The following is a 27,949-nucleotide window of genomic DNA, read 5'->3' on the forward strand; positions in this document are numbered from 1 at the left end:
TGTTGTGATGGTCTGTATTGGGTTATAATTAAGACGTTCATGTATTCCAGTAGGTTATTTTTCAGCTGTTTCTCATATTTATCTACAAAAAATGTGTCTATGAGACATTTGGGATAAAGTTTGATTCAGAGACTTCTTTTATGAAAAAGTACTATATTGTACATCGGCATTCAGCCTAAAGATTTCGAGATATTATTTTTGCTCCATATCGCCCAGCCCTATTTTTAAACAAGAAAATCAAACAAATTGATTACAGCCCTTAGATATAGCAATTGTGTGTAGTTATTTTAGTTTTTATACATTGACTTGATTAGAGACAGAGCATGAATACCTGCTAAATTTAGTCGTATTCTTTAATGAGTAACACTAGTATACCAAGTGTATATCACTAAAGAGGTGGGAATTATTTATATCAAAAGGACCACATAAGCAACTGTAAATATGAGTTTTATCATCATCTAGTAGGAGAAATCTCAGCTGAACAATAAAATATACCCTTAATAATGGCAACTAAAACTCCATATTTCAAACACAATCTTTGGTGACCATTCATTTGTGCTTCGTGGTGTTGCACGACAATAAAAATGCTCTTTTAAAGACTGAAAACTGAAAATTTCCTTCACTCCTTACAATACGTAATTATTTAGGATGTTTCAGAGTTTTTAACCCCTTAAATCCCAGATGTAGTGATCACAGTCCCCCATTAAATTTACATTAAATATTACTCTTCTTTTAACAAAGAGAAATAAAATAATAATAATTAAATTGCAAGACGATATTATTTCTAAAATGCTTTTTGGATGTGAGTCAATGGTAAAAAAGAAACATACAAAAGGGACATTAATTGTTTAATTTAGGTTAAAATGCATATTAGGTCTTGAAGAAAAACAAAAGTTTAAAGTAAATCTGAATTGACTTCAAAATCCCTATACCATACACCGTTGTCCAGTCCTTGAGGGTAAAGCAACTTTTACATGAGTCTCTGCTTCAGCACGCCCGACTCAAATAGGAGCTGATTAGCAGAGCTTGACTGCATGTTAGTGATTCAGGTGTGTAGTGCAAGGAACACGTCTAAAAGCTGCTCATAGCCATTTCATCAAAGCTATTCAAAAATTAACATTCAAAAACACAACATGCCCAAAACCAACGAGCAATGTCTCACATTTGACTGTGTTTGGCCTGATTACTTGAATTTAAGGTGTAATTTATGAGAACTAGCCTGACTCGGTTTTAATCCCAAAAACTTTATATTCTTTATCAATATCTCTTTTATTTAATCAAGAGCTGACATTTATTCAAGGTTATCATGTCATGAGAATCTCACAGCAGGCCATGCCTCATCAACAAACCATGGGCCATAATAATAATTACCAACACTGGAAACAAACTACTTCACCTTTTGGATCACAAACTTGTGTTCAGAGTTTTGAGAATTAGTTACTTTTCTCCCCTCTAATTTACCTGATGAAGCTTTTGGGTCTGGACTTAATGTTAACAGCTCCTGCCCCAGGCCGACGCTCCGTGCCCCCCCCCCCCCTCTCTCTCTCTCAGTGACTGACAGCTATCTATCGTTGTCAATCATCAGCACCTCCTCCCTTCAGCCCAACCCCTCATGGTTGCGCTCAGGGCCATTCAGCCTGGTGCAACACTATCAGATGGCATGACAAATTACTTCTCCTTGGCCTCATTACACACACACACACACACACAGACACACACACACACACCCTAGAAAGGTAAAAAAAAAACAAAAAAAAAAAAACAGAAGCAGCTGAAATGTATCAGAGCTTCCATAAATCCAAACCTAAAACCCGACATCTATCGATACACACGTTGTCCTCTTATGATTAGAAATATAAATATAAAGAAAATATTTCTGCATATGGAAACTTTGGATCGTGGGCAGTTCTTAAAACTCTAAATGATGTAATTTCCCCCTTCTTCTTCTTGTTTTTTTTTTTTCTAATCACCCTAAATATTGATTGTCCTTATCTGTCATAATTCAGCACAGTCTGAGCTGACTGCAATCATTCTTCACAGACAGACCGGGAGGAGGAGGAGGGGTAGCTCTAACAACGAGCTATGAAAAGCAGAGATAGTGGCTTTCTCTAGATTTCCATTCTTGTTGGACATCGAATAAATTCTGCACACTAACTAAAATCTAACATTTAAATTAGAAACGTGTCGTTCATCCTCCTCCTTCCAGTTGTTCGCACATTTTGATATTCCTTTTTAGCCTCTTTGATCTTCTTCCCCATTATTTCTGTAACTTTATTTTTGCGACTAATAACTGAGCATGTGGCTCGTCCTGCAGAAACGAATACGCACAAAACCTTCTGTCAAATCCCCTCAGGGTGTAGGATGATGTTTTTCCTGAACTAGCTGACTTTTAGAAAGACAACCTTGCAACATACTCAAAGCGTTTGAACATCATTCATAAGCATGTTTGTTCATGCTTCATTAATGCTAACGTTAGCCCGGTTGTTACCGTCACCAGACTGATGGAGCAAGTGCTTCATCTGTGACTCCTATGTGCCTCTAAATATGTTTTCTGCTATGATGGGCCTTAGATTTAGCTCCACCTATCCTTCCAATAAAGTAGTCTTCTGATCTCTGCAGGAAAAAAAAAAAGCATGACGCTGCAACCATTAATGTTTCCATGTGGGGATAGCGTTTTCAGGGTGATGTGCAATGCTTTCAACAGAATCTTACCTATATGTACGTATAACATATACACACATACAGTACACGTTTAGGTAAAACAATAGGTCACAAAGGAGGCTGTGTGTTGCTGTAGCACATGGTGCAGCGCGCTGAAGAGAGGCTGCTGGCTGCTCACTTGGTAGAGTGCAGCAGCTATTCACCAGCTATCACCTTGTACGGCATATTCCTCATATTACTTCTATCTAACCAATTTCTTCAGGGCTACTCGAGCACCTGGAGGGAGGTGAGGGCAGTTAGCAGATATGGGACTGGCTCTCTGCCTCTCCCTTCACTGTGGTTATTGTCAACAGGGTAGCATTCATGCCTAACAGGGCCACCAGAGGTTATCGCTTAGCCAGAGTGTGTATGAGAAGAGGAAATCAAGCTGCAGGAACCCGACACGTATCGTTCTGTGTAGCCCTCAGGGCCGAGGAGGGGACGTCTGTGTGCTGTGCCTATATAGGTGTGTGGCGAGAGGACAACGCTGGAGCGTGCATCTGTGCATGCGGAAACGGTGCGCTAAGGAACAAAATGTGCAAACGCAGAGCGAGGCGGAGAGAGGTGAGCTGTGCAAATTATTAGGGCTGGACGATATCGAGGGGGGGGGGGGGCATACCTATAAAATAGAAATTTGAATGATCCATTTGGATTATCACAAAATGCAAAAACATATATTTTAAGTGCAGCCCTGCACATTTCATGCTGATGCTTAGTGACCTAATTTTAAAGAAACACTGAATTCAAAGACAACCAGATTTTTACTAAAACTGTAAGTCTTAAAAACTCGTTGAACTCTTTGAACCTTGGTGAAGTCCTGGCTCTGTGTTTGTAATTGATTGGGAGAATGTAATGACTGCAGCATTAACCTGCATGATAGGCTCAAATGCAAAAGGAAGGAAAACTGTTCTTCTATTGAACTTTTTTTTTTACCCTTTTTTTTCTATTGAACTACACATCTATCAATCGATATATATATTGTTATTGGCCTACTATATATGTTTTGCTTTTTTTCACATTGTGGCACAATGTGAAAAAAGTATGATCAAGAAACTGACAGCAGGTTTAGGAGCGAAGCAGTACACCGTCTCTGCAGTGCTGCCACCTGGATCGTCCCTTCATCATGCAGCCCATGCTACCAGTTTCTTTAGACTTGCTTTAAAAAGATCTGTTTGGATATTTCATTTGGTCAGTCTTGTTCAGCGGTGACTGTGTTTTAGCCATGCTTTGCCACGTCTGAGCACCAAACATCTCGTATTTCTAGACATTCTAGGTAGATTAGAGTTCAGAAGATAAGGAACTGCTAGAAGCTTCTCAATTCATTTCTCAAGTGTTTTGCTTAGGTCTGTGTTCTTTTTTAACAACCTTGTAGACTAGAGCTTCAGCAAGAAGACGTTTGACTTACTGGTAATTACTCAAAAGCGTTTTGTAAAGGGTGCAGAAGCCTGTTTTTCATATTTTAATTTCTTTTTTGGAATCATTTAGCCTGATGAAGGGTAGCTTGCAAATAAAGGTACACATCTTGATATGAGGGGTTAATCACTCTAGGACACAATGTGCCACATTGCAAAAGTATATTTTATCAAAAAATACCTAAGTCAAACATGCGTAACAGTTTATTTATGAGTAAAAAATTGAGGACAGAAAACCAACTTGCACCAAATAATTTCCTTTCTCATCAGCATAACAACGTAAGCTTCACTGCCAACACACACAAAGCAGAGACCGTCACCTAAGCTGAGATAGTCTCACATCTCCACCAGGTGTCAAAGTCCTGCTTTGGACACTGGCACACACATACCAGCAGGAGCAAATGTCTTTTTTAAAAATTATTCTCCGTCTCTTTTTTAAAAATTATTCATTATTTACATCCTGGCACCAAAGCGGATCTGTACGATTACACACATTTGCTTGTCGCCTTGCATGTCGCTACCGCCCCCCCCTTCAAACTGTGTAAAAACACCAACACACTTCATCCTGGGATTAATGGCAGCTCTCTAAATAAGGCCAAATGGAGATGAGGATGGGAGGGAGGTGTGTGGTGAGAAAGGCCCAGCGGTGGCTGCCTCTTACCTTTTTGTTGTTTTCTTTAATATCCTGAGGATTGAGCGACTTGTAGTCTCTGAAAGAACATTGGGGAGGAGGGGGCAGGAGAGAATGGTAAACAGAGCGACACAGTGGAGGAACAGATGAGTTTAAATATGCGTCACATGTAATGGTATTAAAACTGTAACATGCAATTTCAGAGCAGGGCAATCAACAGAACTAATGGAGTGGAAAATGTGTAAAAATAACTCACTGGAGGGCAAAAACACACACACACACACACACACACACGTGTACATGGAGCAGAGTTTTAATAAACTATCTTTATGTGTACTCCAGGCATGGGCCGGTTTCAGATTCCCATGCTCTGATAAGCTTGAGGAAAAATAATACCGCCTTATAGTATCACCATATTTACATCCAAAAAAATAAAATAAATAAAAATAAATAAATCTGACATGATCTCATTTCTTTTAAAGGTTCAGTTATTTTATTTAAACCAGAAAAAATAACATTTATTCCAATTTTAAACTGCAGTTGGAATTATTTTCCATTGTTGGTGCCATGGCAATTATCAATAAAATATAATCAGTGTGAATGTAGTAGGCATCTTAATAATGAAATTTAAGCATAGTTCTGACACTCAGGATACAAGCTTTCACTTTGCATAATGCAACTGGTGATAAACCACACATACTAACATTAGCATTTTAGCTAACATTAGCAGTTTAGCTAATTTTAGTTCAGCAATCAGTTTAGCAATTTCAAACAGTATTTGTTTTTCTAAAGCCTGTCTGTATGAAGTGACAGATTTAAAGCCAAGGAGATGATTTTCTGATTTTTTTTTTGTTTTTTTTTTTACCTTTTATTGTCCCTTTTATCACCATCCCAATACACGCTACAAAACACTGCAATAAAATTGGAATGTCTTTAGTTATACCACATCATGACTGTCTGTGTTTTTGTGATCAGAAATATTTCCAAGAAGATAAATTCTTGTAACTTAGCGAGGCAGAGATGTAGGGGCCTTCTTTCAGTCAGCTGACAAGCAGTGTGCAGCAAAAGGTGGGTAAGGGACGGTAATGCTAATTTAAAATCTATGATTTTAAGAAAATATCAGTCACTCCAGCACTGTCTCTGGTGAACAAACCTCAATCTCATTTAAGTGACTTTATACCATAGAAATGTTATGATGGAAAACTTTACTTTGATGTATCTTAACACCATTAACCGGCTCATGTCTACAGTTAATAAAGATTGTACTTCTTAAATGGTAACTAGTTCTTGTGATCTGTAGGTTCCAAAAGTTATGAAACTACCCAATGATAAATATGTCTTCTGATTTTCAGAAAGTGGTATAGAGACGTTTGAATGCAATTTTGGAATTTGGACTAAAGCATATCAGGATTATTTCTAAATCCATAAGATTTAGCCAAATAGGGGCTTAAGCAGTCAGTGTAAATGCAGATTTCTTTAAAGTTTAAAGAACATTGGACCTCTACCCCATAAGTAAAATAAAAAAGATTTTAGTGCTTTGTCTGACATTCTAACGAGACCCATTTTAACCTGAACAAATGGCCCAGTTTAACCTGAATTTAAATGCAAGTCCAAAAAAATTAATTAAAATTGCCATTTTTTATGTTTGAATGAGCCTGCATTCAGTAGCTGAGTTAAAAAATGTGGTTAGGTTAAATATTGATATCAAGGTGTGATAAGGCAAACAAAAGACTAAAATGTGATTCATACATAAAGTAAAAACGATATTTCTTTGAGCTTTTCTCTTTTAGATAAGAATGTAAGAAGTAAACATTTTCCATACTCAGTTTTAGTTCTTTCTAACTTATCAAGATCTGGAAAATGGTAAAAGCAAATTACTATTTTTCCAGACTTTCTAAAACTGCACTGGAACAGTTTCTGTAGGTTTCACACATTGCCAGACTTGACACGGGACATTTAAAAATTGGGATAAGTGGAAAACCAGATGCTACATAGTTGATTTTCCACTTGTTGCTTCTTGATAAAAGGTTTTGTGAAGTAAATAAGATTTAGTTCATGTGAGTGAGTGTGTGTCATACATTATGTCATGTCTGAAATGGTGCAGAATGGCACAGAAGGCCAGCCCATTCCTCCAGGAGGTGGTGAAGTTGGTGATCTTCACCCCGCGGTAGTTCTTGGTGACTTCACGGCACCAGGCCAGCAGGGACTGGCTGGCGTTAGGCTTTCCTCCAAGAACTGGACTTGGGGCGGGGCTAGGCTGTGGGTAGAGAGAGGGGGGGGGGGGGGGGGGGTGATGGAGATATAAAGGAGAGAATATTGAAAATGGATAGAAAAAGAGAAACATTTATGAACAACAATGTATTTTTCAAAACAACATAAATTAAGCAAAGACAAAATAAGCTTATATCTAATTGGATTTGTCATTAATGCAGTATCCATTAAGTTTCTCTTTGAATAATAACATCCTATATCAGACCACGCACCATTCACTTGCCATTCTATTCATTATTTATTTTTCAGTAAAATGTCTTACTTCAGCACCACTCAATCAATTAGCATGCTATCCTGGCATATAATGAGCTTTCACATGTGGGAGCGCGCACACAGGCAGACACATGCCATATTGGAGGGTCATTCAGAAAGCAGCGTATGACCGTGCATAATGTAAACATCTTATTAATTAGCTTCGCCTTTGAAGCCTTATCTGGGTTGAACGCATTCACCATAAGAAGCCTTTCCTCTCCCAGACTCCAAATCCCACAAATCCTTGGTATTGCGGAGACAATGGTCTTTCCTTTGACAGCCGATGCTGTTCTGGTGATTCAGACGGATATTTGCTAATCTAGTTACAGAGAGACTGATAGGTGCAAACTCTCTCTGACCATTCTGGAGAAAAATTACAGAAGTGATAGAAGGCTTACTTTAAAATATTTGGAGAATGATCAGAAACTGTGCAAGTTGTGCCTGCACTAAGGCTAAGATAATAACCTCTAACAAGTAAAACAACTGCGTGGCACAATAACGACTGAGACTTTGAGAAAGTTTTATTACGACAACAAAACGTACTAGTAGCTTTATTTTAAACTGATCAAACATACTAGTACTCCTGGAAGTTATCTATCCTTTTCCATTTTTTGCTGTACACTTGCTGAAGTATCAATATATTTTATAGGGTGAGCCCAGACTTTAACTGAACTGAAGCAGGTAAACAAATCCCAATATATGGAGAACTGAAAACATCTAATCCCGTTGAAAGCCCCACTGTTGAGGCCTGGCCATCGCCACAATCTGCCTGTGGACTCTGCTCCATAACAAAGGTTGCTGTGGCCGACTAACCCCCTCTGTTGGCATCTTTTCGCTACTACATGCCCTTAAAATAAAACTTCAGTAGAAAACTAAGGTTGAAAATAAAAATTGTAATTTGATATTTGAGAGAAAGAGCCGCAGCATGAGGGTTTGCTGCCTGTTTGTTTGTTTGGATCGGCTGTGGGAAGGATAAACAGACTCTCTGATCAGCTCATATAACCAAATTTGCATGACTTTTAAAGCCAAACAACAAGATTATGCATGTCAAATCCTGATTATGACAGGTTTAAAGTTAATGAAACATGACACATTTGAAAAAAAATGAGAGAAAAGAATGTATTGAGCGGTGCAACAGTAATGAAAGCCAACTAGTAGAAGTTTACAGAGTTCCTGAATTTCTCCTCCATTGTTGCATTTTAACCTTTGACCACGAGCCTGAAGCCAGCTGAGATGCCACAAGAGCCAAAACAAATGAAAGAGACTAGAGGACACCACTAACAGTAGTTGCTAACCTTCGCCTCACATGGAGAGTGTGTGTGTGTGTGTGTGTGTGTGTGTGTGTGTGTGTGTGTGTGTGTGTGTGATGCAGATCCCTGTGGCAGTCTTAGTACAGGGAGACGGTAGCGGGAGCCTGAGGGGCAGACACTTGACATTTCCGGCTCATCTTTAAAAGGGGGCCTTAACCTTTCCCCACAGCTTCTTCAAACACGTTTTAGGAGGCTCCGACAACACATTCGTGCCGCACAAGCAAATACAGGAAGAGACAAAAAGACCAGGAAAAAGTCGCGAACGATTATAACAAGGTCAGAATTACTATATGTGGAGACGGAGGAGACGGGAGTGTGACGAGGGATTTTCTTGTATGTGTGTGTGTGTGTGTGAAATCCGCCTAATCTAAAAGTTAAATCTAACCGGTGCATTAATCTTAAATAACCAAATTGAATATAGAGATGAGTATGTTTTGCTAATATAAACTGAAGCTGTGCTCAAACTCTGTTTCCATATCTGCATTCCCGTTGTTTCACTGGGCTCTGAGAGACGGTAAAATGGGAGCCTCGGTGTGGAGGGCTCTTCCTCCAGGCCTCCTTCTCCTGCTTTTTCAAGTGACGGTTGAAAGTAGCTGTCTAATTTGAGCGCTCTAATTACCTGGGATTAGAGACCAGGTGCTATTAAAGCAATTAGACACACAGCACACTCCAGTGCTGCAGACCCTGCACCCTAGCCGGCAGGAAACGCAGACACACTTCCAAATATGCCTCAATAACGCTGCCAGTAGAAGAAAAGAAAAAAAAGAGAGAAACAAAAGGAAACCAAATGTTAGGCATAATTTCTTACAGGCCAGTTACCAAGTCTGAGCAAATGGAAAGCAAACATGACCATAAAACTTCAAAATGTATTAATTAATTCTTTGTGTTTTCACACTTCTTGAACTTTTTCACATTTGGTCACATTGTAACCATAAACTTCAGTATTTGCGATATTTTATGTGACAGACAAATAAAATACATCCGAGTTGTGAAGTGGAATAAAATGCTGCATGATTTCTGCTTTAATTCAAAAACATGCAGTAACAACTCATTAAAGGACGGTCGTTAGTAGCAATTCCAGCTGCAGCTATTTTTGGTACATCTCTACAAGCTTTACACTTCTGAAGATTAAAAAGTTTCCCTGTCAAATTCTGCCAGATTGGATGGAGAGCATCTGTAAACAGCGCTTTTCCTGTCTTCTTTTCCTGGACTTCAACTGGGCCTAACACATGGATATGCTCCATATAAACCACTCCACTGTAGCTCTGGCCCGATGTGGGTCACGGTCCTGCTGGAAGGTGAACCTCTGTGCCAGTCTCACATCTTTGGCAGCTTCTAACAGGTTTTCCTGAAGGAAAGCTCTGTATTCAGCCCCCGTCCACACTCCTGTCCCCTCAGCATAATGCTGCCATCGTTAACAAGGCGACGTTGTGTTCAGGTTGATATGCAAAGTTGGTTTTCCTTGCAAATATCTGCTGAGTCATGTACACGGCTGGATGTAACACTGCCCTCAGGACATCCGATGGCCTCCTTCATTCAGTTCATGACTGCAGCGGATATTAAATTACACAAAGGATAGATGGGAACGTATTCTTGAATACTTCAAAATTTCAAAGAGGAAAAACTAGTAATGTGAATCTGAATGAAGTGTATGTATAAATTGGCTAGGTTTCTCATATGATGCTGTTATCTATTTACCTGACTCCGCCAGATAGATTTGCTCCGCATATCCATCTGGAAACCTTCCGTTGAAGTAATTTTGGGAAGGGGCGAAAATACTGGTCAGCTGATTGGCCTATGTTGGTGATAGACGGGCCAAATGAACCAATCAGATTCGTCGTCGCTCGTAACAGAGCGACGACGAAAACACAACCACAAGCCAAGCTACTCTTGCTGCAGCAAGTAAAGGCTCGTTAGCTCAGCAGAGAAATACTCTGTAATTCCGATAAAACTTGCTCGATAGCCACGCTAACGCTAGTTTCATCGGCTGAAGCCGCCATGTTCTTTAGACTGAACTGACGCGCTTCCCGTTGCGTCACACCTCAACCCGCCTCAAAGCCAACGCTGATTGGACGTTTGTTTGGTGAACGGCTCCAAATTTTCTTTAACGGAGAGTAGCCAGACTGATCTGCGAGTGAAACCTTGAAACCTCGCGAGATCAGGATGGTCTCACGAGGCTAGTTATCTATGCACACGCCTCCAATATTTTGATTTTGTCTTGTTTTCTGTATCAGTGCTGTATAAGTTTTGCCCTGTTACTGTTCTTTCCTTTTCTGTTTTCTTTTTTTTGTATAAATGTTTAAAAATACCAAATAAACATAATTCATAAAAAAAAAAAAAAAAACAATTACACAAAGGAGGACTTCAGAAGCCAGTCGGTGACGCAGCATTCTGACTAAAGGGGTTGAATCCAAACGCTTAGCAAACTGTTGAGATTTGTACTCGTAAAAATCAATCAACCATGCTTCACACTATACTTTACAATAAGGCACTACTTTGTGTTGGCTTATCACATGCAGTCTCAATGAATTATGCTGTAAAAGCCTGTGAATACAACATGTCAAAATAGGATTCAATGTAATTAATTTTCTCAGCTTATATCTAAAAATGAGGTAATCATGTATATTTACTCTTGCTGCTCTCTTTTTTGTCCAAACAAGCAAAATGAGTTTTTCTATGATCCACCAGAAGGGACATGGCAGCTGACCTGCGACGCAGACACGTGGCCAGCATTTCACGGCGGCCATAAGACTGCTGGCATTTCCTCGGTCGGCACTGCAGACAGTCCATTACGCGGTTTTCTGATAAAGGTTCACAAAACGCACCAGCCAGCCAACGCAAGCGTTCAAATGCATCAAATATTAAACAAATAGCATATCATGTGGAGCGGGACCGGGCTGCATCTCCTTAAGACACAAACACGGGAGGAGTGAAATTTTCATGAGGAGCAGAAATCCCACCCTGACTTATCAAACAGTTGGCTGTCTCGCCTAAAGGAAGGTGTATGCATTGTATGCGAGGGCGTGTTTACGTTCTGTCGGCCCGTGTGAATGTCACTGCGCGCGTGTGTGTGTGTGTGTGTGCAACACCGACGCGTCCGTGTAGCTAGCTCGGCTCCAGGGTAGGATTAGCGGAGAGCATTGCCTCGGCCCACAAACGTCCCATATTAAAAAATGAAAAGGCAACCTTCATTACTATCAGTGGCACATAACCTCGCCTCTTCCTCCACCGCTGCTACTATTATACACGCCGCTAACAGTCTGGGCAGAAAATACAAGCCACTGACAAGAGATTCCATTATTCCTGATGCCTCCGTGTCAACAACATACATCTAAGGGGGCAAAGAAAGGGAGCGGGGAAAAAAAATTGAAGGAGGAAAAAAGGGAGGCGAGAGAGAGAGAAAGAGGTGGGTGTGGGAGCGGCGGGTTAAGCTCATACAGTCGGAATAAGCAGATAGGAGGAAAGCTGCTGATGGAAGTGTTGCACTTCCTGTTGCTCCTGGTATTAGGAGGATTTCTCCAGTCTGGGAAAAAGGGGATTTTTTTGGGGAGGTTGAAGCTGTAACATGCCGTAAGATGTGAACACAGAGTGAATCAGGTGTATCATTGCAAAGTAAATGAAGCGAACACTAAAGGGTTCAGAACTTTAAAGTGAGGTTCTGTTAAAACGTGATAAACAGTCATGTCTTAAATGTAAGGGGCGTTTTATAAAGATCCAGGTTCGCTGTTATTTGTTCGCTGAAGCCATGTTGTTTCTGATTTACCTGTAATGTATCCTAATGGGGCCAAGACTGAAGGCCGACACATACTCTGAAAGAACAGAGAACCTGGATCCCTCTGCCAGTGCTGCAGTAACAAAATGACCTCCTCCTGTTCCTGGAGTTCTGGTTTGGGAGTTCTTGCAGCAAATTCTGATCCTCCTTCTGAGGAGTCTGAGAAATATCAAGTGGGTGAGCTGCAGAGGGAGGACCTATGAAGACTTCCTAGGGGGTTCTGCTTTAGATGTCCTGTGATATACGAGATTTCCAGAAAAAAAATTATTAAAAAAATAAATAAATTCTGTTCTTACAGAGTATGTATAGGTCTTAAAACAGAGTATAGCCTTCACAGCAATCAAAAAGCTCCAAACTGTAGTTGGTTTCTGCTGACTGGTTATTTGATAATTACACTACTTTACTTTACAGTCACTCTGACTGGGAAAGCAGAACATGGTCCATTTTCAGCATGTTTCATGAGAAATATCTTTTCTAGCACATCAGACCCAAATCACGGGCTTCTATGCAGATATCTGTGTTTAAAGACTCAGAAATAGGGTGCCATTATTCTGCTATGACCCTTTCTTAGCATGCGGGGCCAACTAATCTGGATCTACGCTAAGTGAACATGCAACGGGAATTATAACCTTTAAACAGAATCTCACTTCGAAATATCCCTTTAACTATTTGAAGCTGCCTTAAACATGGATCTGAGCAGCAAAAACCCGGATGTTACTGTTAATGAACTACGCATCAAAAAGCCAAATTACACACAGATCAGGCACAACATTGTGACCAGCATCTGTAGGTATGTAGCAACATGTGTCACAACCTGCGTTTCCCTCTTTGTTGTGACACCTTTGGATCAGAACCTGCATCAACTTCAGCTATTTGAGCTGGAGTAGCTGGACTGGACCAGACGGGCCAGCCTTTGCTCCCTGCCTCGGCTGCCCATGACTCTGTTGCCAGTTCACCACAGTTTCTTCCTTGAATCTCTTTGGATAGAAACTAACCACAGTAGAGAAAGAACTCAATGTAAGTTCTGGAGACTATCTGACCAGGGCTTCTGGGCGGCACTACTTGACCTTTTCCCATATTTCTGGCTTCTAACACAACTCTAAGGACACACTGTTGCCTTGTCCTCCACCAACTAACAGGTACCACGATGAGATAGAGTGTTATTCCCGTCACCTGTCAGTGGTCTTAATGTTTTGCCAATATTTTATCTATATTAGCTGAGCAACCAGAACAAAAAACGATTTTCATGACTCACCATGTTCTACAGTCATGTTTCCATAGGTTAAGGTGAGTCTTTCACATCTAGCTCTACATCAGGAGCAAAGTAGCAGTAAGCGAGCTGAAGGTAAAAACCCACACCTGGCCATCCCACAGACCCAAACAGAGTCAGTTATCGAAGTTTAACAGAACATACAGCTAAAGGAGTTTAAAGCGTTGGAGCGGCTGAAACTGGCCGTTCGGAGACATAAAAAAGATACAAGTCAAACGCTTTAAGTGGCAGCTTTGTCTTCCCCTCTGGGGCATGACGCTTCAATGGAAACTTAACTGGCCTCAAACCAATGACATAAACCCACGACTCCGTGCAGAGACAAGAGCTTCCGTGTCTTTCCAATCTCACTTTGGAGCCTTCAAAGCAGTGTCAGAGTGTCAGATTTGAGGAGGTGTTGAATCTCATACTCTTTAAAACTTGTAATCCGCTCAAGGGAGCCTAGAGCAAAAACGGAGGAAAGAAAAAAAAAAGAAAAAAAAAAGCCCATCTACACAGAGACATACTCCAAAGTGTATATAAACACAGAGACTTACTTTAAATAGGTTTAAGTAGAGTGGTTCAGATATACGTACAGGCTCGGTACAAAAGGAGACATTGAGACAATCCCCTTAATGGATTACCGTATTTTATACAGGACAGGGACACACACGATTTCAATTACACACAAACACTTTAAAATATTAATTATCATCCCTCCTGCTACTGAAAAACACATTTACTTGGCTGGCTCTGACCTACCAAAGTGTTTATTTTATTGCACATTCAATCAAAACGAGCACTTTGCTTAATCTGAGCTTTATAAATCCGCCGTCCTCACATTAGTGGGGGAAAGAAAAAAAAAAAACACACAGAGTGGAAACAGGAATGATCGCCTCATGTCATCTTACCCATGAAATTGTGCGTCTGATTTCATACATTGCCTCCACGAGAGGCAGAGGGGATGGAACGAAGTCTAATCAAAAGTTCAATTATGTAAATGGAGATGTGGAGTGGAGGGAACAATAAGGAAATGAGGAGGGGGAGGATGGAACAGGAGAGGGGAGCGAATGTAGCGTGAAAAATAATACACATTAACATACAAAGGAAATAACGCTTAGCGGTCGCGATCACACAGTCGGTCGGAACAGAGAGTGAGTGCGCATTAATGTGACTGTACATGCAGAGTCAAGCTAGACGTGTTTTAGGTCTGTTAACAGGTGAAATTACTCAGATTTACACCTGTTGGCTTGTAAAGTGGTTGAATCAGGTCATTCAGAAGAACCGTACATTCAGCGTATTAATTTAATAACATCATTCCTGTTCCAGGTAGAAATGATGACAACTTCCTCTGAGTCAAGCTCCAGAAGCTAAATGCCTTCTGGAGAAAATCTTTAAGGTTAGACTGAGCCATTGGCCCAAAATAGACAGCTGTGTTTCCATCCGATTCTCACGCAAACTTTGAGCAAACTTTTACAATGTTTCAAAAACTAAAATGTGAATGAGACGTGTTTCCCTCAACCGGTTTTTAGCGATTGAACCAAGCGTAATGACGTCATACGTTGACTTTACGCTGTATTAAACACAAATGAGACTGAGAAATGCTCGAGTCGTACCTGTTTTTTGCCGCACGGCGCTGTTGTTGCTTCCAGCCATGTTTTCGAGCATCATGGGAACATTCAGCAAGACGCCGGCAGCAGAAACAGCCCATAAGACATGTGAGGTAAAGGTTCGACAAATGGGTTTCCATCTCCTCTTCAGTGCATTTATGCTTTTTCCAAAAAGTCAAAAACCACGTCAAGTATAAAAACATTTTTTGCAAATTTTAATAAGTCGATTTAAATTTAGTCGTTTCTATCAACTTTTTCTAATGCGATACTTCAAAATTCACATAAAAGACGTTGATGGAAACTCGATTAATGACGAGAAGGGTGTTTGAAGTAATCAAAGTGAGGCTGAGGGTCCGTTTTACCTCCAATGGTACTGGTTCATCCCAATAGGTGGAAAGTCGTCAAACTTTAACTTTAACTCAGATTAACAGCTACACGGATAAAATTTGGACCCAGGTAGGTGTTCTAAGAGCCACATGATATCGAACTGCTTCTGGAATCAATCCTGCTGCAAATATACAGGCATTTCCTAAAAGATGGGTCGAGACATTCACTTAATATCAGTGGGGGTGTGCATGTATAACTGAGTCTGTATAGTGAACCTCTGTGTATTAGATACAAATTCCCAATAATTTCAAACGTGTGGACCCAGTTCTTGTCTTTAGATTTAACGCGTTAATTTCGCGTTAATTCATTAGACTATTAACGGCGATATTTATTTTATCGCGCATTAACGCATGTTGCTCACATGCTTTCAGTCAGTGTCAGTCAGCAGGCGCGCTGACTGCAGCGCGCCGTCACGGCAGCACTCTCCCGCTCCCCCTCCCCTCTCGTACATGGCTCAGCGGCGCCAGCCAATCAGCACGCAGGCTCAGCCTGGCCCGCCCGCTCAGCTCTCACACAAACTTAATACACAAACAGCTGAGAGAGACCGCAGCAGCGAAAAAACATGAACAGAGGAAGTAGCACCGTTTGGCTTTATTTTAATACCGTAAATGAAATCAAGCTGTATGTTTAGTAAAAAGCCGGTTCATTTCAGTGGAAACACAACAAATTTATCTAAGCACGTGAAAAAACATGAAAACGTCGAGCCCCAGAAACGGAGAGAGGAGACGAAACTTCTCTCACTGCCCCGACAGACCCACAGACTGACGTCTCTGACTGAGGCGTTTCAGTCCTCCAGGGAACATCCAGGTAGATCAGTGGATGGATGGATGGATGGATGGATGGATGGATGGATGGATGGATGGATGGATGTTACTGGAGCCCACACATAACATGTAATTAAGACCTTGAAAGAACCCAGTACATATATTAAAAAGTGTTATTTAAGATAAGATAACATTAGCTAATCTTTTTTTTATCCCACGACGGGGAAATTTATAGGATTAAAGCAACAGGCAGGTGCACACAACACAGACAAAATTACATAAGGATTGAAATATATAAGAGGTGGATTAGCGAAAAAACACTGAACATAACATTATTATTATTATTATTATTTAATTGTAATAATAAAATAAAAAACACAAAACCCAAAAGGTCAACAGTTTCATGATACATCAAGCTTAGGGACTGGCTAATATACAGCAGGTCAAAAAAGGTAATATTTTGGCTGCAGTGCTTGTTCTCTTATGAAGAAAAGATCAACTAGTGCACTAAATTCAATAGATGGGTTGAAAATATCCAGTATAAAATAAGTGCTACAAATGTTACAACACTTTTGTTCATATGGCAGCAGAACATTAAAATAAAAGTGCTCTTTACACTACTTTTGAATTCATTCTTGGAGTTTGTAAATACAATGCGACTAATCGCGATTAATCGCGATTAATCAGGGCGATTAATCGCGATTAAATATTTTAATCGTTGCCCAGCCCTAATATATATATATATATATATATATATATATGAGACTGAGTTGTAAAATGCAGTACAAAAAAGGGATTTTTTTTTCAAGACCGCAGTCCTTAAAAGGCATGTTATTGTGAAAACACTAAAACCATCATGCAGTGATATTTAGCACAAAAAGTGACGTGCTGGCATGTCCCAGGATCTTAGTTGCTAATCTAACATGTAATGTAGGAGCAAAATCAGTTAGAAACGTTGGTTTTAGCTCTTGAAGGTAACAAAGGCAGCCGCATTAACTAAACTCATATTTCTGTAAATTACCTTTTTCAGCTGGGGAAAAAAACTAAACAGGATGGATGAGTGAGACTAAACGGGTGTTTCCGTCAGTAGGCAGGGAGGATGCTGTGTTTTCAGAGATCCAGTAAAAAACATGGGAGACAACTCACTGATGGTTAAAATCTGCTACACTTCTGCTATGCAAGCTTCCCCGTAATCATAAGAAGACATTTCACACTCCTTATGGGCCGATCTCTTCACCCCTAGATTTAATCTCAATCAGCTTTTACAAAATTAGGATGACATCTCAAAAAAAACACAAGGAAGCTGCTGTTATAAATTTATATCGCATTAATCTCCTTTAACTGCAATCCTAAACAAACAAATTAGTGGCGCAATAGATTCAGAGATCAGACGTGGAGATAACAACGCCATTGATCAATTAATCTAAGCCTGGGCAGCGAAAACTCATTAGAGAGACCACTTCAGGAATTATGTTCAGCAGGTAAAGAGGATGTATGTGTGTGGAGGGGGGGGGGGGGCTAAAGAGAGCAGCCACTAAACCCCCTACACCGCATACTGCCATTGTCCAGTACAGCTGGGCGCCCAAGTGATGAGAGAGATGATAGCACAGCCAATTAAAATGAACATAATTACAAAGTCACCCCTTTCGCTCCTGATCAGAATACACATGAATCAACACACACACACACACACACACACACACACACACACACACACACACACACACACACACACACACACACACACACACCAAAGGACGAGGCAGCGGTGGGGAAGACTTGTACATAGATGGAGGAAACTTAGGAAGTATGGGAGGAGCGTACAGAGAGAGCAGAAACAAGAATCAACAGAAAGAAACACACTGACCCATAACTTCCTTTAGTCCACAAAACATCTAAAAGTACTCCATACTGCCATCTCTGTTTCTATTTATTGCTATGTAATTCTGAGTGGTATAAAACTAACTAACTTTGGAAAACCGCTGGTGGAAGAGCCGGTTTTGACTTTCCCATCATGTTATTGACGGGCGATGTTTGAGCCCGTGGTTTTCGATCTGTGGTACCTGAGGAAATGTTGGTAGACCCGCTCCACACAGGCCCCTAAGATCTGTAGCATTGTGCACTTTTCATCACTGTAGAAACACGCTCACTGAAGAAGGTAAATTAACATGGGTTGTGCGAAAGATTTAATTTAAATCCAAATCGTCAAAAGGGGAGATAAACCACTTTGATATGCATGGCAGCCATATTGGATTTTGTGGTAAAGGCTGGTGAGAAACCAGTTATCCACTCGGCTTTGAAAACAGATTTATTGTCTTAACACTCGTTTTCATTTCCTCCATCCCATACTCAAGACAATGCATGTCAAAGACGGATTCATCACATGAATTGCAGGTTTTTAAAATAAGTGCAGTAGGATGGGGTTAATCCAATTAAAAATGAACCGAGGGCCACTCATAGCTGGCTGGAAGGATTGGCATGACTAAATGAGCGCTGGTTTTTGAATGTGCGGGGGGTCTCAGTCCAACTGGAGGTCCAAGGGCTTTTCAAGTGCACGGGCTTCTCTCTTCACCCGAAGCCCTCTTAAACTTCACCCCAAAAACCCTGGATCCTTCTTGATTTAAGCCCACACACACCTGGAGAACTGGGGCAGATTAAGCCCAGATTAAGATAAGGTTACCCCTTCTTGGGCTGCTATGTCATTCAAACCCGTGGCCTCTGTGGTCACTGGATGCAAGGGTCCACAAGACAAAAAAGGTCTGGTTTATACACACACACACACACACACGCACACACACACAGGACTTTCTGGTCATCCTCATAAACCCTATTAGTCTGCTACAGAGCCTCTCATAGCCGACATCAATCATGGAGGGATTAGTCAATTCCCTCTCTAAATGAGTGGCGAGGGAAACTTCCCTTTAACTCCGAGCCAGGTCTCTTTCTTTTAGAGATTACACACCGATTTGTTTTCATTTTCTTCATCTTCATCGTTTTCTGTTTGCCTTGCTTTCATTTTTTTTTTTTTTTTTGTCTCCCCTCCCTCTCGTGCTCTGCGTCTTGCTCGTTCTCTCCTGCTTGCAGCTTGTGAGGTAATCCTTGGCAGATAAAACTAAGGAGGACTTACTAAAGGCAGATTACAAGCGGCGCTTTGCGGAAGGCCCTTTTACACCAGCCGGAGCGGCTGCTGAAGAGAGCGAGCTATTTGCAGCGCTTAACTTGTGAACTCGACGTGCACCCAACAGAGGAAAAAGGTGCAGAAATGATAGCCGCATTACAGTTACGGGATCAAAGTATATCCCTGGCGACACCTGTAAGTACACGCGATGCACGGCAGCGCGTCCGCTCAGCACAACAGGGACGCCGCATTTGAACGGGAAAACATTTTTAGGTTTTCTAATGGGTACTGGAGGCTCTCTGAGACAAGATCAGACGTACGTGTTTAGTTATAATCACAGCTTTAAAAGGTCTGTTAAATCATGCTGATCTAGAGATTTGTTCACATTAACATTAAATCTCAGTTGAAATTTGCAATACAGCAAAAAAAAAGGTGCACAAACATCCCTTTCAAATTTAATGGGGGAAACCCCCCCTCCACCCCGACTAAAACAGCAGAGACTGTGCAGAAGTTGCAGATGCCTTGCACCGTTCTATTAACTTGATGACAGAGATGCCTCTGAGCCTGAAACAGCCACAGGAAGCCCCGTGATTGGGGCCGAAAACGGCATCGGAGAGGAAACTTTGTCTCTGCTCTCCCACAAGATCCAATGACAGACCACTCACACACCGCAAATAAGGGCTGGGGAGGGGTCCTGACTGGGAAAAGGCCGACTTTGAGAAGTAATGATGTAGCCTTACTCCGCTCAAGGATTATTCTCCTAATATTACACAGCTTATGGAAAGGCTAGCGTGGCCACAGAAAGCAACAGAAGCCTCATTGCTTTGGTCCAGGGAATAGACTACTCTGGCCACCCCCCCCCCCAAATACTGCTGCCAGGGTTTGAAAGTATGAAACAGCTCTGTTGCTGTAGCATCTCCTTAAAAGTACTTTAAACAGCGGGAACAATACAAAATGTTATCAGTTTTGAGAATCTAACTTTTCAAAACTTTGCTATATGTCACTAAAACAAAAACAAAACAAAAAAAAAAATCGGACCTTGCCTATCTCTGTTATACAATGATTAAATAGAAATAATAATATATATTAAACTGAATTTGACCTGACAAAGATGCTAAAATAATGGTCTTCTAAGATTTTGTGACAAAAGTACAGCACACCTATTGTGAAAATAAGGTAAATATCTGTCATTGTTCAGTAATAAAGTATGACGGCATAAACAACGGGGATCAGGGCATCCTCATTCTCTGTCACGTGAGCAAATCAAAACAACAGTATGCAAATATGTGACCTTTTAAAACGAGACAAACAACTTTTAGATTTTAAAAGGCTAAGAGCGATCTTGAGAAGCAACATCATAACGTGTTTAAGGCCGACATGACCCACTTTTATTACGCAGTGAAAGCAGGAGTTTCTTTAAAGGTTCGTCAAAGTTATCTCAAGATGAAACAACTTTGGATTGAATAAAATGATAACGGGGGGGAGCGAGCATGGAACGGGCAAAGATCAGAAGACGGGAGCTGACTGTCCTCGTCTCCCGAGCTTCCTTCTGTCCTCATCCCTCAGTCGTCAGGGTAACCTCAGAACCACCTCACAGTATGTGTACGGTCCTCTCCCGCTGCGAACCTTAGCAAAAGCTAATTAAGAAATATCCCAGCCTTCTGCGAACCCAATTAAATAATGTTAATTTACTTTAATTTCAATTTGGAGGTAGTTTGAACTGGAGGAGGTTGTGTGAAAACAGTCTGGGAGAGAGAGCGAGGCTCTGGCCTCTGCCACCCCCCGGCACAGGAGCTCTCACAACCCACACAACTCTCATTTCAACCCTTTGATTAACAGTGGTAATTACAGAAGCCCTACAACTGAAAAAAATATTTCTGCTACTGGTTTAAAATTGTCATCCCAGGAAAGCCAAGGCGTGTTGACGCAGCAGGGATGTGAAAATAAACCTGACCGTTTGTGTTTTAGGCAACAAATGAATTCAATAGACTAGAAACGATACACTCTACTGCATATTATACATGTGAGCCAGGAAATATACACATCCCACTTTTTCTTAGGTTTCACAAGTAAATAAAGATAGAGAAGTGGATCTGAAACTTTCTGTGAGAACTTTTAGTCCCATGCATGCCAACTTTCAACTTTTCTCTATATGAAAATAAGGCAAATAATTCATGAAGCGGAAACCTGATGAAAATCCAAAGATAAGAGCATCTAAGTGTAGAGCGGCCTGACTACGGAATAGAGACGGAGATAAAACAAAAGGAGGAGCAGGGGATCACTGTATTACTAGGAGGGGAGAAATCAGCTGCACGGAGAAGACGTGGACTGAATCCGACCAGACAGAGCTCCCAGCCCGCCCAACAGGAACTCCCTCCGTTCATTTACATTAATCCCACAGACATTTTCATCCCTCCAGCTCCTTCGCAAATCCCAGCCTTGACACATTTGAGGATCTGTATCACTCAGAGAGGACAATGGACAGGCAGGCTGGCATGAAGACGTGAACTGTCTACTGACAGCCTCAAGCATCACTTTCGACGACACGGAGATCTACCTTAGATGCTAAAAACATCTTACTCACATTAAACAAGAAAAGGGATTGGCATTTTTTAAAATATTTATCCGTGCCATGGTGAGGTGGAAAATTTGTCAAAGGTTTAAAATACACACAAAAAAAAGAGTTTAAGAAATTCTTCAATAGCCGTTTCCTTTCCTCTGTTCCCTAAATGTATTATTATTCAACTGGTCACTGTTATTTTTAGGTAGTGTCACAAACGCATCGACGGCTTGAACTGAATGTGTCACATTGGAGAAAATCCAGAATCGCAAGCTGTTTTCAGAGTGTAATATATACATCTAATTTATACATAGATTGATTCGGCTCGCGCCAAATGTCCTGTGGGCATAGCGATTTTTCACAGACTGCCAGTGAAGTGGGCTGCTCCAATGCAATGACAGGGAGGATAAAGCATCTTAGACAAAGGTAATGAAACATCTGCTCATGAAAGACAGGAGAAAGGAAGTCAAATAGAGGTCAGTCACACAATCTCACTGGATAAGTCTGAAAGTGCGCTGTGCTCGTAAAAAGAGCCCCACTGGGTGGCAGAACGGCCCCTGAATTGTTGTGGACGCTACCAGATGTAAACATTCAGTAAAAACTCATGTCTGTCCTATTATAGACCTAAAAATATAAACACAAGGTAACCAAACGAATCAGGAATGTGAAGTTGAGCAAACGTTTTTGTCAGTGTCTTTGGCTAAAAAGAGCTCATATGTAATAATGTTGTTAAATGACAGGCCTGACCATTCACTGATACATGGGTTTCAGGAGTATCTAAAAGAAATAGACAGTAGGAAACATGGCACTGCATAAGTATTCATGCCCCCTGAGTGAATACTTCACAGAGCCGCCTTTCACTGCAGTTACAGCTGCAGGTCTTTTAGGGTAGGGCTCTATCCTTCTATCCTTAAAACTGGTTCAAGCTCATTCAAACTGGATGCAGAACAGCTGTGAACAACTAGTTTGATGTTATTTATGCACCTCTGAGCGAGCCATTCTGACACAGTTATATATATATATATTTTTTTTTTACTTAAATCCTTTTTTTTGGATCCCAGTGAACTGCTCTCCTGCTGGAGACTCAAGCGTCGACTCTTTTGCAGCATCTAAAATTGTTTTCTGCCAGGACTACCCAGTTTTTATTTGGATCCATCTTCTAACCAGTAAGTCTGTCCCTGATGGAAAATAAAAGCCACCTCTGCCATGTTTCACGTAAGGATTGGTGGGTTAAGATTGAACGTGTGGTGTTAGAATAAACAGCTTTGCTTTATGAACTTTCCTACAAGTAAAAACCACAAGCTGTAGTGATAAAGTCCATATTTCTAAGACTCTGGTGGGTTGGAAAGATCTCTGCCAAGACCTTTAATTAACAGTGTGCTAAAGTGCCAGATTCAACGGCTAACAACGGAGTTGTTGAATATTTTGCCGCTCAGGCAAACATGTACAAGAAGCTCTATGCATTTACTGTCATGACTGCTTGATCGTGGTGTTTTACAGTTTCTGATCATTTAATATATCCACTCAAACATCATTATTGCATTTTAATGTACCTTTGCATCTAGGGAAATTCTTGCCTGGATTATTGCTCTACGTTTCATTGATTTTCCAGTACATGTTCCACGTTTTTACCAACAATGGCCACAAACTAAAAGCTCCTTTTAGCGTTGCACTTGTACTTCCTTTGAAAACAAAACCAATTCTGAGGAGATAAAATGGACATAGAAGACATGAGAATGTCATTTTGTTGACAAAGATCCATGCATGGCCAGACAAGCCCCTCGGGTGAGGCTGTAAATGTTAAAACGAATATTCCCCTTCTGAGATAACACCAAGTGTGTTTATCACAGGACAACGCAGCATTTTCACCAATAGGAAGCGCTTGTAAAAATAAACCGACTTTAAATCCACACCTCAGACCCGTCGTACAGGTGCGGGTTATAACTCCAGCAGAATATGCTCACCGAGCTGAAGCGCAGTAGAAACCAGAGGAGCAGCAAACGCGCGCACATCAAGCGTACATTTATACCCAGTGCACATATGAAACGTAACGCGTCGGGTCATTCTGGCCTCTCGTAGTGGGGATGTCTCCTCTTAATCCTTTCTGACTTCATACTTTCAAAGGTCATCTCTCAGCGCCATGTGCAGGCCGGGCCCTGAGCATATCGCTGCGCTTGGTGTGAATAAGAATGGAAAAACCTATTCGCGTCTGCTATATGTGTCAACAAACCCTGTAGGCCCGCGCCTGCTTACTGTGAACATCACATCCCTCTGTGTGCAATAATGCCACCATCTTCCTGCCTTTCCTCCCGCTGCTCACCTGTCCTCTGCTCTTCCCCATCATCCACATACTTCCCTCCAGTGCACAGCCCTATTCCGTCCCCTCTCACGTTTCTTTCTGTGTACCCCCCCCTTAAAGCTCCAGAGTCGGGGGGCATCTCTTGGCGAAGTGTGGCCCACCACAGGCCACTGGCTCTGGGTAATTAAAGTGGTTTAGGGCCCCTCACCCGTGGTCACAGGCAACTGCAGCTGGGTGATAAAGGCGCGGCGCCATAATTACATGGACAGCCAGCATCACCGCTCAGCTACACTAAAACAGTCAACTAGCCAACTGCGCGGGGGAGGAGGGCCGCATGTGTAAGTAACTGTACTGCGCTTGTGTGAGTGTGTGCACAGGGGGTCAACACCCCCTTGTGATCGCTCTGCTGTAGTTAAGCCCCTGGTGTTTAAACCAGCAAAAAGGTTCATTGAGCTCCTACGCGCGCGCCCCCGCACACGGTTTTAACCTCCGCTCCTTTCCACACCCACAGCCAATCATTCCCCCCGCCAGCGGTGTGACTCCGGCCGTGAGCGTGTGACCATCAGCCATTTAATTAGAGCCAGCCGCGATTTAACTAATTTAAATAAATAAATAAACATAACATAAAAAAAAAACACCTCAGTGAGCGACAACCTACAAATACAAATGAGGAGCCGGCGAGCTTCATGAAGGTAAAAAATGAGACTGAGCAGGTGGGGGGGGGGGAAAGGTGACGTGAGGACCGGTGGACGTGGACTCGCCCCAGCGAACGCACACAGCGCGGCTCGTTCACTTGTAATGACACGTCCGGGCTGGGACGACCCACACTGGGAGACGCTGAGAGACCCGGGCCAGATATCTGTGGGCAAACGTCACGGCAACCAACAGACAGAAGATTTGCTTTATAAATAAACCGAGGAAAAACCCTCCACTGTCTCCATTATACAGTAATAATTAACAGTAGTTAAGTTACGCAGATTTCAATGAGGTCTGTCTCTAACGCAGCAAAAACGGAGTCATTTGATTACGCATCAATACTGTCTCCCTCCACTCGATCCAAATGACGTACGGCACAACGATGTCGGCCTCCAATGCGGTACGTGTGCAGTGATGCAGTTAGTTGTTCGTCCTCATCTACCGCCCTCATCACCTGCCGGGAGGAAACGAAGACGGGCGTTTTCTCCAGTTAAACGTCACCAACACCGAACACATGACTGCTGGCATTCCTCATCAGGTCCGATCATCTTCCACCATCTCTAGACGACAGAGACAAAGCGGACCCTCGCCTCTCGTCTGATCATCAGATCAATCATCTGTTTAAAACCTGTTTCTTCCACCTTGAGAATATCGCCAAACTTCAACTTTCTCTCAAGCTCACTGATGCAGAGACGGGTCCGTGCCTTTGCCTCCAACCTCCTCGCACTTCATTACGGACAGCGGTTGACCGGGCCTTCCCCGCCTCTTCCCCCCGACCACCTGAGAGCTCCAGAGACACTTGGTGCTTTAAAAACAGCCTGAAGCACTTTCCTTTTTAAACAAGCATTTCTCTCTGCTCCATGAGTTTTTGGTTGATTGTATTTTTATTTTGTAATGTTTGTCATTTTGTTCTTTTATTTTCAGGCAAACAAAGTCACATTTTCCCTTAAAAGTCAGATTGTAACAATGCTAAAGGGGCACATTCATCTTTATTTCAATAGGGTGTTTTCACTGACGTCACTGGCCAACTTCCGGTCCGCCATATTGGGTGGCACACTTCCTTATCTCTAGTTGTCGACATATTATCGTATCGCGAATGGATAAGTACGCCAGCGGGCTAGAGCGACCAGATAAGGACGTATATCTGAGGAAATGTTCCGTGATCGACCATATGGACCCGTATGCCCTCCACGGTGCCTTGTTTAGCCGTAATCCAGATGCATTACCTGGTGTTCGGTGAAAACCCTCTGCACACTCTTGAGGAAATGAGAGCTTACAAGGGTCTAGAGGCTCACAACCAGTTCACATCTGGTTGTGTACATCAAGGAAATCGCCATCATACGTGGACGGGTGAGTTTTAATAAGATGGTAAAAATGTAAACAATCCGACGCAAATGTGTCGCATGCTTCTGCGGTGGCTGGCGGCCGGCGGCGGGCGGTGCGCGAAGGCACTTGGCTGCAAGGCCGATCGACGCCGCTCGCGGCTTTAATTATTTAAGCAGAACAATGACCAGTGCAAAATTAAGTTGTATTTACCGTATTGGCGCCGGTAGGAGCTGCAGATCATAAAGCCAGCAAACAGTGGGAACACAGCAACTCGTTCAAAGGTAAGCTGTGCTCAGACGGGCTCTGGCACATGCTAACCGTCAGTGCTAACAACCACTCGCGCATGTAATGTACTTTTAACTTGCTGCTATGTGTTTCAAACGTTTAGAACACACTCTCATTGACATCGGGATACTGTGGAAAGTTATGTTCGGTCGACTTACAGCCGCGATCCAAGCGAGCCGACGACTCTTTGTTATCGCTAACAGTTGTTCTCCGTGGTTGCGCCTCCAGGCAGGAAAGCGGTGGAAAATTAATCTGTTTCTATGTTTTTCCCATGGCGATCATGTGTTGCGCTGTTACAGCCCACAATACAGCAACGGTTTACCATGGTTGAAATCAAGTTAAGGTGAAATTAATCAAATTAAAACACGGCTGAGAGAGGGAGTACAGTATGCGGTAGTAATAGGCAGTACAATGCAGTCATACAATGCAGGACAACGGTGCGAAACGACTGCCACCCAATATGGCGGAAGCGCTGAGTAGTCACGTGAGCGTGACGTCAGCTGAAAACCCCCTATTGTGACACAAACAGTGGGAGGGAAGAAATCTTCCAAGTTTGATTTCAGAATCTGTAAGATGCTTCGGATTAAAGCTTCAGACCTAAAATGTTCAATTTAGATGCTTAAACTAGAGAGAGAGAGCTCACACTAGTGAATACAGACGTCTAAAAATCAGAGCCCTTTTCCTTTAGGCTGTTGATTCAGCCCAAAGTTTAGTTTGTGGCTGTGATGGGTCACCGCTGCTCTAATGCTCAGACCTAATAAAGCCAGTATAGTGCCAGGCTCATTTCTAACAAGCACAGCCTATGGAGGCGCCATGCTGCTCCGGGAAACTTACTGTAACATTGTGATCTTTCAGTTTAGGCCTTTTCCTATTCAGCATTTATTACAGTCTCTTTTTCTTTTGGTGTTTGAAGGATCTGTGAACTGTCATTGAACCAACTCAGGTTTCTTGGAGTCACTCACCTTTGGGGAAGAGGAGGCCAGCTCTCTCCCTATGACCGCTGCCAGTGGGCTGGGCCCGGCAGGCTGGGCTCTCTCCCCATCTGGGCCAGAGCTGGGTTTGGAGGTAGGTGGACTGGGGCCCGGGCCTCTGCTGGTACCGGGGGGCGGAGGGGCCCTCCTCTTCTGGTTACTGCCAACATCAGGAGAGGCGCTGCCGGCAGGTGGCCCCGTCGGGCTGGATGTCCTCGGCTCATAAAATGGATTGGATCTGAAAGTGAAAGATGCCAGAGGTCAGGGTGATAAAAGCAATTAGAGCCTTGCTGTTTCAAACAGATAAAAATACAACATTTGGGGTAACATCTGCAAAGT

The 27,949-nt window shown here is 42.1% G+C and overlaps 1 protein-coding gene across 1 annotated transcript in view; it reads right to left on the minus strand.

Moving 5' to 3' along the window:
• The window catches only part of ehbp1 (EH domain binding protein 1), a gene marked incomplete at its 5' end in the record, with an annotated part of 133,469 nt that overhangs the window by 66,123 nt on the left and 39,397 nt on the right, over positions 1–27,949 (minus strand). The window contains 3 exon segments of the mRNA XM_036126155.1: positions 4,774–4,822; positions 6,822–7,000; positions 27,602–27,848. Coding sequence (XP_035982048.1) covers positions 4,774–4,822; positions 6,822–7,000; positions 27,602–27,848 — 475 coding nt within the window.

This window comes from Fundulus heteroclitus, chromosome 22 (assembly GCF_011125445.2).
Source record: "Fundulus heteroclitus isolate FHET01 chromosome 22, MU-UCD_Fhet_4.1, whole genome shotgun sequence".
In the NCBI taxonomy this organism is placed as follows: Eukaryota; Metazoa; Chordata; class Actinopteri; order Cyprinodontiformes; family Fundulidae; genus Fundulus; species Fundulus heteroclitus.